The sequence below is a fragment of the Pelmatolapia mariae genome, linkage group LG5 (genome assembly GCF_036321145.2).
Source record: "Pelmatolapia mariae isolate MD_Pm_ZW linkage group LG5, Pm_UMD_F_2, whole genome shotgun sequence".
NCBI lineage: Eukaryota > Metazoa > Chordata > Actinopteri > Cichliformes > Cichlidae > Pelmatolapia > Pelmatolapia mariae.
The window spans coordinates 27,222,883-27,237,657 of record NC_086231.1 but is presented as its reverse complement, the minus strand read 5'-3'; the positions used below and the strand labels follow the sequence as shown (position 1 = coordinate 27,237,657).

At 37.0% G+C, this 14,775-nt stretch overlaps 1 protein-coding gene across 2 annotated transcripts in view; it reads right to left on the bottom strand.

Annotated features, from left to right (window-relative positions):
* Window positions 1-14,775, bottom strand: part of slc2a9l2 (solute carrier family 2 member 9, like 2) — a 97,884-nt gene that overhangs the window by 55,800 nt on the left and 27,309 nt on the right. For both annotated transcript variants that reach the window (XM_063473152.1, XM_063473151.1), the window contains exon 7: window positions 7,658-7,790. In XM_063473152.1, the coding sequence (XP_063329222.1) occupies window positions 7,658-7,790 (133 nt within the window). The remainder of the gene's footprint in view (window positions 1-7,657; window positions 7,791-14,775) is intronic.

Genomic DNA, 14,775 nt, shown 5'->3' with positions numbered 1-14,775 from the left:
CATTCAAGATGGAAAACATATTTCGCTCGTTTAAAATCTAAAGATTTGTTACATCTACAGGCCACATTTTCCCTGTTTAAATGCTTTTTCTGGGATACATAATTCATCAGCATAATAATACACTCTGCTGCAATGCAGATGACTCTCAGACCTCTTTGTTTGTTGGCTGTAGTGATTTAAGTATCTATCACATTATTTTGACCTCTGCTGAATGTAAAACAGGTGAGATTTTCTTTTTAATTGCCACAAATAGATTTGAGAAACACATATCATCTGTGACTATAGATGTCGATGTCCTACGTACTGCCTAACACGTTAATGCATTCATTATATAATATCTACCCAATACAAGACAGATTATTTACATTTAAGTAAGTTTAATGTCTTTTCTTTGTGTCAGAATGAAGCAGAAATCACCACACCTTTTTTTATTCAAGGCGAGACGACTGCTAACTGTTTTCTGTTATTTTTAGCTCGGCCATTTGAAGGTTGTTTGAACTCGTGCCTTCTTGGATGCAATAGATGGCAAAGAATAAGTGGATGGAAAGACTCTTTTCTCACTTTGAGCCCTTCTCCTGTGAAGGTTAATCCCTGGAGTTGTGGGCAGGTCAACTAGGCACAGGTTTAGGACACAGTCCACGGGAGCAATTCTCTACAGTCAAGGAGTAAAAGCAGGTCATTAGGATGTGGAAATGAAATGGCACGCGGTGCAGACGCTGCCCACGCAAGATGGAGTCGGCCAGTGTCACAGTAAAGGCTGGGCCATGGTTTCTGAGGCAGGAAAAGGGAAGCATTTAAAGTAAAATACGTGTGTCTGTGCTAAACCAAATAATCAAGCAAAAGAAGGCCAGTTAGGATTCTGATACTGATATAATAAAGAGAAAAGGGTGAGAGGAGAAAAAGAGAGAGGTCATTCTTTCCCCAAAAGTGCAGGTTGTGTTATATCAGTGCAGAATACAGACATATGAAACTCCAGTGAGAAATTATTATACTAAAACATAGCATAATATAGTTACTTAACTCACCTATCGACAGCCCAGTTGACAGCTAAATATAAAAAGATATTCCCAGCAGTTTACATGGAAGCCCAAAATCTAAAATCCATTAACTACAATGGTGTGATCTCTGAAACAAAGTTTAGAAAGGGAGAGAAAAGAACCAACAGGCTGAAATGATCAGTGTTATCAAACTAACTCCATGTAATTCTTGCCATATAAAAATGAGCATTAAACACCACTCGCTGCTATCCGAGTAGGTCTGACTTGATATCGATATCTGTTGGAGTAAGGTTAGTTATTCAACAGTGTCACTGTCCCCATGGAGCCATCCTGTGTTACTGAGAACTGCGGGGCTCCACTCTGTGTCACTGTTGTGACCAAAGACTCACAGTGCCACAAGGTGGAGGGATGTGGTGCAACAAAGGAGCTTTAAAGAACCATGATGGGCTTGTCGGTTCTGCAGTTTTACACTGACAATAAAATCGTCATGGAGACAAGTGTGAAACGCAAAATATTTAAAGTTAGTCTCAAGGGGAAGTAAAATGTTGTGTGTGTTAGGATACAGCTGCCAGAATTTAAAGGTTGATGCTGCTGTATTCTGTTTCTCTGCCTGTTGTCAACATCCATTCTCTTCCACTTATCCGATTCAGGGTCACAGGGGAGCTGGAGCCTCTCCCAGCTGTCTTAGGGCAAGTGGCAAGGTACACCCTGGACAGGTCACCAATCTGTCACAGGGCTAACACATAGAGACAGGGAACCATTTAGAATTATCATCTTTGGACTTTGGGAGGAACCCAGAGTACCTGGAGAGAACATGCATACTCGACAGACCCTGGCTAGATGGTGGAATTGACCTTACTGTGAGGCAACCGTACTAACCACTGTTCAACCGTGATGCCCCTGTAGCCAAGGCGACCTACAAAAATGCTTAAAACAAGCAATGCATAGCTCAACTCTACCTTTAAATCGTAAATTATCTGCGAGTAGAAGTTCTGCAAGCATTGCACTGGTTGCATTTTACTTCACTAAAAAAAACCCAAAAAAAACACTCATCTACGAGGCCCATCAGTTGCCCTAAAAAGTCAGATATTTTAGGTTTTTAGAAATATAAGCAGATCATTTGTTGGGGAGAGCATTGTGTGTTAAATTAAAGTATTATGCCCATGAAGGGCACTTGTAGAGACAATAAGAAAGCAGGAAGTCTTTACCCGACCATTCATCGCTTCATCAGTTATTTAATGTTAGTATGAAAAAGCTGCTTCCAGCTTCACCCTTGCCACAAGGGGGTCATGACAGCCGGTAGGGCTTGCCAGAGTTATGCACTAGTTGCCCTTCCTGAAAAAGCCCTAAAGAGGATTTTGTGTCTCCAGCTGGGAATAAAACCAGCAACCCTTTCCTTGCCAAGCAAATGTGTTAACCACTACACCACTGGAAGCACACTGTGAAAAAAAAAAAAAAAGTAAGACAGAATTATATAAATAAAAGATTTAGAAACTTTTAATGTATAACATCATGCTTTTCTGCAGTTGGTTTCTGGACTTGTTCACCTCTCTTTTTGTCTTTTTTGTAAGTTAAAAGCAACAAAAGCACATTTCTTTGCTTCTAACTTGTTGGAAATACTCAAGGTAGGAATTTATTACACAAAGGAAGCAGCAACAAAAGACAGATGGTAAAACCAGAGCTAAACAAACAGTGTTCCATCATGAGAGGTACTCTCCTTGAATTTTCACATAAAGTGTGCAGATAAAAGACACTGTAGAACTAGAATGTGTTTTCAAAGAAGCCCATTAGACCAACCAATTATTATTATCATTAATATTTGGTAACATGTCTATTGCTGCATAATAAATCAGTTTATTCCATTTAATTGTATTTTTGATCATTAATTTTATCATGCAACACCATCATCATAAATACTGCTTTGTCCTCTGAGACCTTCATGCACAACATGTTCAAAAGAATCAAAGATCATGTTCAATTTTACAAAGAATAAACTGTAAGCCACCAAACCTTCAGAGATTACCAATCTATAATGTATGGACGCAGGCATGAAACAGCTCAAACCACCCCAGAGACCAAATTCATTAAAGTTTTGTTTGAAATTACATTTTTCTTTATTCTTCATTAACACATGCAGTTTGAGCTACGTATGCCTTTAATCCATGCTGTGCCTTTTCATGTCACAGCATTTATATAATATTCTTTTTTTGAAGCTTGAAATATTTGTAATAGTCATGTAAACCTTTTATAATTTTGCACCTGTAACCTTTTACTATGGCCAATGTATGGGTAAGGTACAACAAAACAAATTGTTGGAAAAGGTTGTGGTTAGTGAGAATAAATTATTGTTTGAATAAGGTCTAAGGGGAAATGTAACACAACTGTGCAAAGATTGCTGCAATAAATAATGTATGCATTTCTCATGCTTCATAAAAAGCAGCTGATTGACTGCCGTGTTTTCTGATATTTACTGCCTTTTGCTGCTGTGCAATCGGAATACCAAAAAAGTAAAAATAGGTGATTTGAAAACATTTTCAAAAACAGAATACTAAAAAGACATAATTAAAAAGTAATGAATAATTTTCATTTGCATTTGTTTCAAATGAAACATTTCTGTGAAAATGTAGCTGCAAATTAAAGGTTAAGGGTCTGCGCAGTTTCAAAACAGAGTTTTAATGGATAAAACTCTTAACTGGGACATAACATTCAAGAGCAACTTTTTATTTCCCCTATTGTGTCATAAGAGCCAAAAAATATGCGAAAGACCATCTCCTCATTTCTTTCCTTTGTTTGAGGTCAGAAAGATGAAGATGTGCTGTGATTTTAAGTATCTCTCTGCCTCTCTGGCAGCTGCAGCTTACTGTGGTTTAAAGGCACTGAATCAGTGCATTTGAAACAGAATATTAAAAAAAAAAAAAAAAAAAAGATTGTACAAGACATTTTTACCTCCAACCAATGATTTGTGAGGTATCAAAGAAAAACCTTTGTAAAATAACTGTATAAATAAATAAAGTAACTGAGGAACTGAATTACTCAATTAAAAGAGGATGGACTTTCAGGAGAGGAATGCTCTCCCATTCTTGTGTAATATGGGATTCTAGATGCTCAGTAGTCTTGGGCCTTCTTTGTCAGATTTTCCATTTAATGGCAACAAATGTTTTCAGCTGGTGACATGTCTGGACTGCAGGCTAGTTCAGTGCAAAGCCATGCTGTTTGCAGTTTGCATATTTCTGCAACAAAATGTAAATATCCAGATATACATGCTATCTATGCATAGGCACTAGTGCACCCATATACCATCAGACATGCAGGTCTTTGAACTGACTGGACAGTGGACTCCTCGGTAGTCCAGAGGTGTGGTGTTCATGTTTTCCAAAACCAATTTAAAATTTTGATGTGTTTAAACACAGAACAGTTTTACACTTTGCCTCAATCCAATTTAAATGAGCTTTGGCCCAGAGAAGACAGCGTATCTGTCATGGTGTAGGGGTTTGGTTATTTTGAGTTTTCTGGTTGTTAAGATTTTTTTTAGTTTGCCTCTCATTGTTATCCTATCCTCTTGCCCTTCAGTTTTTATTACTATTGAGGGTTGAGTCTTGTTGTTTCTATTATTCTTTCATTTTGATTGCTGTGAGAGTTGTTATGCTGTTTTCGGTTCAGTGTACTGTGCCGTGATTTTAGTGTATGTATCACTCTAGGTTCCTTAGTGTTTTCTTGTTAAGTGCCTGTCTATTTGTGTTACAAGTTTTCCAGTTGAGTTACTTACTTACCTATTTTATTTTGTAATTCCCAGTTGCCTGTGGTTTGTATTTAGTTTTACTTCCTTTGAATCACTGGGCTTAATTAGTTTCAGTTCTTCCTTGTTCCTCTCCTGTTTCCTCTTCCCTTGATTACCCTCAGTGTCTTTGTGTGCATATGTAGTCCCAGTTTCAATTTCCCTTTTGTCAGACTGCCTGTATACACGCCCTGTTATACTGAACTCACTTCAATGGTTATTATTAAAGGAGCACTTTATTTGACACCTTGCCTGCCCTCTGAGTCTGTGTTTGGGTCCTTGTTCCTCATCACATGACAGGATCATGTTCATAATGTGGCTTTGTCCTTCCTGATAGAGCTTTGCCCTGCTATTGTAGATGACATGGTGAACTGTGGTTACAGACATTGGTTCCTGGAAGTATTTCTGAGCCCATCACAGAATCATGCCTGTTCTTAATACAGTGCTGCCTGAGGCTGTGAAATTCACAGCTCTTCAGTCTTGTCCTTTGTGTACGTCTCTCAAGTCCTGGAATCTTTTGATGATATGTACTGTAGATAACTAAATATTCAAAGTCTCCATGATTTTAAGGAATATTATTGTCAGGGGCTAAATCTGTAATCCAGCATTTTGAGTTTATTTTGTATTCTTGATTTTCTTATGTTAGATTGCAATGATGTTAAGTTCTTGTGTTATTGTTTAGTTAGGGTTTAGCTGAGTTTTATTCTAGCTTATGTTTCATCCATGTCTCCATGTTTATGAGTCGTTTCCTGTCTTCTGTGTAAGTCTGTCCTGTCCTCTATGTTTAACGCTTAGTTATACCCTTGCTTTCGTCTCCCTCATCTGTTCCCACGTGTCTCTCCTTATGTTCTGTGTCTCCCCCAGTCTGTCGTGTGTGCGTGTTTCCATGTTCTATTGTCAAGCTTGTGTTCTCATCTCTACGTTCAATTATGTTTCCTGTTTTACTTTGAAGAGACTGGTGTTTCCATTTTCAGTGTGTTTAGTTTTACTTCCCCTGTGGTGTCATGTTCATTCGTGTCAGCTGTGTTTTCCCAGGTGTTTCCACTTCCGTCATTACCCTTCTGTGTATTTAAGTCCTCTGTCTTCATCTGTTCAGTGTCGGTTCATCTGTTTACTTTGCGTCAAGTCACAGCAAGTTACAGAGTTTTTCTTAACACTGTTCAGGTTCATGTTTTGATTATTTCTCGTTTACGTTTTGCACGTTCCTGTTCAGTTTCATGTTCTTGTCTCATGTCATTGTTTTTATAGTTGATCCTAGGATTTTTTCCCAGTTTAAGTTAGTTTAGTTCCTCCCTTCTTTCACCTTGCCTTGTTTATGGTATTCAGCCTAATACAAGGCTTGTTTTTATTACACTTCTTTTCCTTTCTTCCGCGTCTGTTTTTGAGTCCACACTGCAAACACTTCAGCAACGGAGGCGTGACACATTATTCTGAACCTATTCCACAATTTATAGAAGCATTTTTTTTTTTGTAGACTGGTGGACCTTTTACTGCCTGTCTAAGATGCTCTTTTTATACCCAGTGATGTTACTGACCTGCTCCCAGTTAATCCAGTTAGTTGCAAAACAATCCTCCATGTGTTTCCTTTTAGTACCACTTACTTTTTCCAGCATTTGTTGCTGTAAAACAAACTCAAGTCTCAAGTTTGAGATGCGTTTCTGGCATTAAATTAAAAGTGAGCTAATATTTTTTGTGAAATACAAGATCTCACTGTTAAAACATGAAAAAAAAATGTAAAAATAAAATATTGGTTTATGAAATTTGCATTTCATTCTGTTTCTATTTCCATTTTACACAGCACCCCAACCTTTTTGGAATTGGTATAGTAATATATGACTGAATATTAAAACAGATTTTAGATTTTATGGTTCTTTGCTCTCATTGTATTTTACATAAAGGCCTGTATATGTTTGGTAGTTTCTTTCTGTCATCAGCATAGCAAACACATTTTTTACCAGTTTCAAACTAAACTCAGTCTTTACATTGATTTTCTACATTAAAAAGTAAAAGCAACCAGCTACCAGTGCTTCCAGCAACGGGAAAACTAAGAGCTGATTTTAAATACAAGCAAACTACTTGGATATGATTTAGGTTGCAAAAGAAGCAGCAAGTCAGCTAAAAAAGGTAACTAAAAGACTTTTCACACACCCAGCTTTATCACTTATTATAAGAAAAAAACAGTTATATTAATAATGGCTGCAATAAATTCCAAATGTAGCATGTCAAAATGTCTGCTGTGAAAAAAAAATAATAAAAACCAATTATGTGTAGAATTAAAACCACTGAGAGTCACAGTTTATTTAACTCACATTACCAATGCACTTCTTTTTTGAAACTGCTTTACAATCATAAATAAAGATGTGAAGCCATCTCTGAGTCTTTAATTTAGTATTTGAAAGCTGTATTTAAGAATATATTTTTACATTTAAAAGTGAAGAATTCAAGAATTGACTCTCTGATTTGGTTCGCAGTTTTGCAAGGTCCTCTTAAAACCTTGGCCAGTATTAAAAGCTGAAGTGTTTATATAAAGTAAAACTTTCACTTGTGAAAATTGTGTAGTTAGTCTTCTGTACACTGAAATTGCTGAAAAGGCATAAAACACTCTAAAAGCCACAAATCTCACCAGTGGAAAAGCAATCATGAACCTCTGTTTCACTAAAAAAAACTCTGGTCCCTGCAGATATACTCCAGTCACCTGAGTGACACTGACAGTCTTACTTCCTCAGACATTTTTTCTAACTCTAAAAGAGTGGTAATGTGTGGTAGTTGTTGTAAAGAGCAACAGCAGGGTTTTCAAACATAATAACCACAATGAGACACCAAAGCCTCTTGTGTCAGCCGGACTGCATTTTGCAGATGTTCTTAAGTGTTGTTTATGGAATACCTTTTTCCGCTCCAGCCTCATCCCTCCTCTCCATCAGCAGGTAGCGAGGACTCTCAGGGAGGAAGGGGAGCACACACAGCTGTAGCATTGCAGGCAACGCAAGGAAGGAAAACAGGTAAATCCAGGTGGACTCCTGCAGTCAAAACATCAACAAAAGAACTGCATCAAAGGTTCAGACATGGAACGGCTACACCATATTAAACAGAGATAAAAACAGATGTATATCACAGCTGTTACAACACGTTCAACTGAATGGGTGGATGCATTTAGATTTTTTTAAAAGAATTTCTGCAAGATGATGAGGCTACTATTTATATTATGTGAATATAACATCATTGGCCACTGTGCTAGCAAATACTGGGTAGGTTTAGTCAAGTATGCGAGGGTTTAGTAAAGCGATGCATTCCTTCTTGCATATATTTACTTAAAGCAGAAGGGGGAATCTTTATATGGGCTGAAGGCCGTCTGCTGCTCTCATTAAATGTGAAGAGCATTTCAAATGTCAAGCAATGGTAATGAATATTGTAAAGTTTCTAAAACCTAATTTAGGAAAAAGAAAAGTTACAACACTGGATAAAAACAGGATGCAGGCATTTAACTAAATATGTGCTCAGATTTAATTTGATGGCATGGACTGCAACAAAAAAAAGAGAAAAAAAAAAGAAAGAAGAAACTTGACAGGCACCTGTTACCATGGTGTTGCATCACCTCCTAACAACAGGCTGTAAGCATGTGTGAACTCAGGGGAGAAATTGCTGCAGTTTTGAAGGCAAATAAAAGGTTTCACACCTCCTTTATAGGAGTTTTTGTGTCATGATATACTCAATATATTCAGTAGGTCACTTGTGTGGGCACTTTGGGCAGACCAGCTTAACACCTTGCTACAGATTCATACTGCTATAATGCATGCAGAGTGTATTTTAGTATTATATTGTTGAAATAAAGACTTTTTCTTAAAAAAAAAAAAAAAACAAGAAAAAGAAAAAGAAAAACGAGACTGAGTGGTTCAAACTAAGTGGTGCACTAAACAACATCAAAACCTCATTTCTTAGACTGCAGACAAGATTTTTCCTTTTCATCACAGACCATCTCTGTACAAATAAACCCATAAACTTGGGTCCAAGTTAGGCACTATATTTATGTAGATTTTGGGTTATTTTTGGCAGAGTAGTTTGTGTGTCTAGCTATAAAGTGTGTGCCTAATGCCATAAAGAGATTTCCACTAAACAATTGTATATTTTTAAATAATTTACAGCCTCAAAGATCATTCATAACAGGTTTTTGTCCTTGTCCCATGTGGTCAGAGATCTCCTCCAGATCCAGATAATCTTTTAGTTATTTTATGTACTGCAGATGATGAGATCTCCAAATTCTTTGCAACTTTATATTGAGCATTGTTAATCTCAAATAGTTTATCCAGTTGCACATGCAATTTTTCAAAGAGAGGTGAACTCATGGCTTTACTTGTAAATGGCTTATCTTCTCCATAACACTCTTTTTACATCCAGTAATGTTACTAATTCACCTCATTAGCTGTGAGTTGTGCCAGCAAGTGTGTATCAGAATCAGAACACCTTAATAATCCCAAAGGAAATTATGTGGTTACAGTTTAAGGTCAATTATAAATATCCAGAACATTACAGAAGTGAAATATATATGATTGACATTTTACATATGTATATGTATAATGTATATGTGTGTTAAATACAGGGTTTTTATTAAAATTGAAAATTTCATCCAACCAGATAACACAACATGGCAGATAAGATAACAAGGTCTTTTCAGCTGCTTGCGCTTTAAAACATACTTTCAATAAAAGTACCCTTGAAAACAAAATCAAGTGATCCTTGAAGGCATCACAACAATCCGAAGTAACTGTGTAGCCTCACCAAAATGGACCGATTAAAAGTTATGTAAGTACCAGCATGTGAAAAAGACGAAAGAAGTCACCCGTGCGTCATCACACTTTGCTGTTGCTTATTGCAAAGATGAGAGGATGCACAGTCTCATCTCTTTGCAGGGCTGTGCTTCCTGATGTCACTTTAGCAAATGGGAGGACAGTATGTATTCGTATGCACAGACTCGGAAGGAGGTGCCATTTGGACAGAAAATGTCAGCTCTGAATTTATGTGAACTAAATCCCCAAAATACTTTCCTGTTTCCCAGGGATTAAGTTCACGTAAGAATTGGTAAAAGGTTTGTTTTATTTTTTTTCTTGATCATCTTCACCAAGTGAACAAGCTGTAAACACTGACACATTATTGGTATGTCAGACAAGATCGGCTTGTGTTTTTGTTATTCATAACTGACTTTTCTTCTTTCAGGTTTTGAGAGTGCTGGAAATAAAATTAAATTTATGGGTAAAACACTGATTATTTATGAGTTTGTCTCTTAGCGACATCTTTTATATGGTATAAGCAGTGATGAAATATGCTGGATATACAAAAATGTTTGGTTGTGCAGCTTTAAATCTAAAATGAAACCAGGCTGGGAGAGTGAATCACTTTGTTATCTTGGGGAACCTTAGTTGTGTTTCTCAGTGAAGCCCTTCACACATATTTCTTGGAACATAGAAAAAAATATATAAGATGTATAGTTTTTTGTCTCTGTCTCTCTGATGCTGAACAGTGGATCATCTTATCCCAGCAGGAGGTGACAGTGGCTGACTAGATTAAAGCTCTATAGCCTGCTCTCAGAGATAAAGAATCTGTGCTGCAGGCATTGATTTCTGTGATCTGTACTATAAACATCTCATGTTACCTCTGCGTAATCTTCTGGTAAGATGTAATAGAAGCTGCTTAGGCTGACTGCACTCACAAAGTGATTATTTCTATTCTAACAAGCTTGTCAAGTGTGATTCAAGAAAAAAAAGAAGAAAAACAAACTTAATTTAATCCTGTGATGACCCCATCTGCCTACTTGTTTAGACTGTCTTGTTATTTCTTAAAACATCCATAATCTCCCGCTCTTCTTCGCCTATCTCTCGCTAACATGATCTCTTTTCTGTTTTGTCTAAATTATGAGCCAGTTCTTGATCAGAATTTACAAGACTGGCAGCAAGCGACATGTCCCAATCAAACATCCGCAGAGAAATGCCTAACAATCAAGTGGCACAATGTTAGGTATACACACAGGAAACCATAGTTGACTTGGCAATTGCAAGACAGCTGAAGAATGATCATTTGTGGGTTCACACTGAGGCCCTGTTCCATTAGTGTGTAACTTGTCAAGCACGCATTAAATTTTCTGTTTCACTCTCACACACCCAAATGCACACAAAGGTTTATCTGTGCAGTCAACCGTATGAACTAAATGCACACCTTCCAGTGTCTAATAATTGTCATAAACAAAGGAGGCAAATATTTTACTGCCTTATTACAAAGGCCGTGTAGCTTTCCCTTTTAATTATTACATGTGAGATGTTGACGGTTGTAGATTCTGGGATTGAACAAATGCAAAGCATGAGACATGCCTTTGTTGTTGGGAGCTGACAGGAATGAAATGGAGAAGATTTACAACAGCAGCGTGGCTTCATGAAATGCACAGAGGACTACTACAACTACCACAGGGGTTTTGATATGAACATTATCTGAGACAGAGATAATGGAAAGTCAGGTGTACCACATCTTTGATATAGACAATTATAAACACTAACATTATCTCTGTGTGGTTAGCCTTAATTACTTTTGCTGACCAGTGCCTTCCCCAGCCAAGAGGTGAACTTGCTCTGTAGCGATCTTTTCTAATCATTTAATTGCAAATCTGTATTTTCCACAACAGGCAGTGAGATTAAGACAGTCATTCACTGTCAGTGTGGCACTCTATCATTCATAATTAACACATGAAGGATACAGTGTGCATTGCAAAACGAAAAGTTGTCACATTGGCATCTTTATAGAAGTGTGGTGTTTTCCAAAGGCAGTGGAGAAGTTGGATTTACATAATCACCTTTAGATGGATCATAAGTCATCATTCTGGTGACGTAGAAAAGAACTTTCTAACGTCTGTTTATATTTGTGTAAATGGTTGCACTTTGATCCAAACTATATTTTTCTAAAACTTATAAAGTTGTTCGAATTTAAAAAATAAACACTGAGTAAAAATTTTAATTAAAAAAAACCTCAAACCTCGGTTTCCTGGTGTGACATGCTTTTAAATTTCTACTTTCTAAAGTGTTTCTAGTCCAAATAGTTTCCCCGTACATGGAGCACAAACATTTATCTGGAGCCATCTTGTATCTGCATGATAAGAGGAAGATCACAACACCTCTTCCATATTTAATTCTCACAAAATGAGAGCCTACTTGGTAAAAATGTCATGGCACCAGGATCTCAGCCATTGGAATACTTTATAGATGGACATCTGCCAGGATCAGATGAAAAGCTGTTTGTGATGAAAGTCACCTTCTCTGTAAGCCTGTTTTCCCGATGGTCTGTCAGAGGAACAAATTGACCACTGGCCCTCTCTGGTGTGTGTTCTTAAAATATTAAAGAAAACTCCTTCTACTAGGGAAAATGTGAAAGTGCTGGATTCACACAGGCCTTAAACTCTTACCGCATATTATATTCTTTTCTATTATTTGACAGACAGACAGATGATTCATGCCCTGTGACAATGTGGGTTCAAAAATATTAACATGGTACACGTATAAAAGCTATCAGTTTGAGAGACCTTGGGCTTTCCACAACAAATACTTACAGAACATATTTGTTTTAATTGTTTTTTTATCCTGTTAATAAATGAATGTATTTATTCCCCATATATAACAACCAATCTACAGTCTATGTATCTATGTGATAAAGAATGTCATGTGGAAAATTAAGTATACACAGCTTACAATAGAAAGTATCCAGGTGTTAAAAATCAAATTGAATTGAATAATTGATCATTAGCAAGTGTCAACGTCTCTATAAAAGCAGATGTTTTGGTAATTTACTGGTCTGAAGCACTCAGGTGTGCATTAATACAGACATCAGCAGTGATCTTGGAGAAGCAATGATGCTCATCAATATGGGTAGATTTATAATGTCATTTCTAAACAATTTGAAGTCCATCATTCATTCTACAGTGACAAAGATTCACCAAGTTGAGCTGTTTCTAAGAGCAGACATCCCGGTAAATTGAGCTCAAGGTCAGACTGTGCAATGCTCAGAGAAATTGCAAAAAATCCAAGAGCTACATCTCACACTACATCACAGGCTTCAGTTAGAATGTTAAATGTTAAAGTTCATCACAGTACAATTAAAAAAAAAAGACTGAGCAAGTATGACTTGTTTGGAAGAGTTTACAGGGGAAAGTCTGTTCACTTTAAAAAGAACATAGCAGCACAGCTAAGCTTTGTAAAGTTACATCAAAAAACACCTCAAGACTTTGGAACAACGTCCTTTGGACTAATAAAACCAAAGTGGAGATGTTTGGCCACGATGCACCACAAACACCTCATTACCTCTCAAGCATGGTATTAGAGGAGTGATGATTTGGGTTTGCTTTCAGGAGTCAAATGTGAGTCTGCCCCAAGCACAGCAGCAAATCTACAACAGAATGCCTGGAAAAGAATCAAGGTGCTGCAATGGCCCAGACAAAGTCCAGACCTCAACCTAAGTGAAATGCTTTGGTGGGACCTTAAAAGAGCTGTGAATAAATGCATGCCTGCAAACCTCAATGCATAGAAGCAACAATGTAAAGAAGAGTGGGCCAAAATTCCCCCACAACAACATAAGAGACTGATAGTCATACAGAAAATGTTTACTTCAATGTACTACTGCTAAAGGTAGTTGTGCATGCTACTGAATAATGGGCTGTCCTTTTTTAACACACACTTCTTCTGAATTTCCAGTTATGCTAAATAAGAGAAAGAAAGAAAGTGTGACACATGTTGTTGCTCATCTGAAGATTTATTTAAATTATTTTAGAACCTGTCAAGGACCAGGTGATATTATATCATGTCCCTTTGGCTGATAGCTTCACTATCTTGCACATGCTCAGTGGATGACTGGTTAAGATCCTGTTCCTGCTATAATGCAAAACATAAACATGCTTCTCAAAAAAGGACAGTGGCTTAGCGTGAGGGTCACAGTAAGCATCATTTTTCAAGGTTCATCAAAACAAGGAACCACACAACAAGCGACATCTTAAGACAGCCACCATGAACAGGCCTATTTGAGCTTCATAACCAAAGGCCAGAATAGACTTTACCGTGGCATTATCTTTAGATTTGTCACATATGTCTGTGATTTACTTGTGAAATGAAAAGGAAAGAAGCGTGATAAGTGGGGCTATATGTCAACACAAAACTCAATTTAGAGATGTGGTCAGCAGGTTATATTGACATGCGACAAATCAGTGCTTTACAAATAAAAAAGAAATCATTTTGTTTGCCTAAAGCTATAAAATGACACTGCACTTTCCCATTAAATAGTAAAGTAGTAGTGGAAGAAAATAGGAGAGGAGGACTTCATCAAACCAAGAGTGAGTAGGTTTGCGTAAAGATATCATTGACTTTATTTTGGTTTATCTTTTTGAAACAAAGGTAAAAATGCAAAACAGTTTATAGGAGAATGAATTTGGTTTAGGAAGTTGAATACATTATTTTAATTAAAGACACAGATATAGCTTAAAGAAGCCAGTCTTTTTTTTCTTTTCTTTTTTTAACCAGAGCAGGAATGCATCACATATTTGCAAAAGGCAGAAGAAACTAACAAAAAACCAAATTCATCACTACAACACTCGTGCCTTTATTCAGGATGGGCATTGGTCCACAGAAATTATGTAAAAGGAAGCTTGAGCCAAAATCCACTGGCTTGAAAATATGTTTGTCGCTCTTATATTATCGTTGTTGGAAAGACAGCTCATGCGCTGCTGGAGATGTGCATTATGCATATAGGTTTCTGAACAAAAGGATAAGCTTCAAACAAAGCAGGACGCAGATACAGTCTGGTCTTTGAAGCCTTTGAAGTACGTTATCAAACACAAACAATTACACAGACAAATCAGTGTCACTTCATATGCATTAACAGCTGTTGCTGTGGTTAATGTGCTGGCACACATTTATGAATTACATTCGCATACAGGTGCTCAGCTTTTTACACTCAATTGCTTTTTCTTTGTTTCTTTTATGA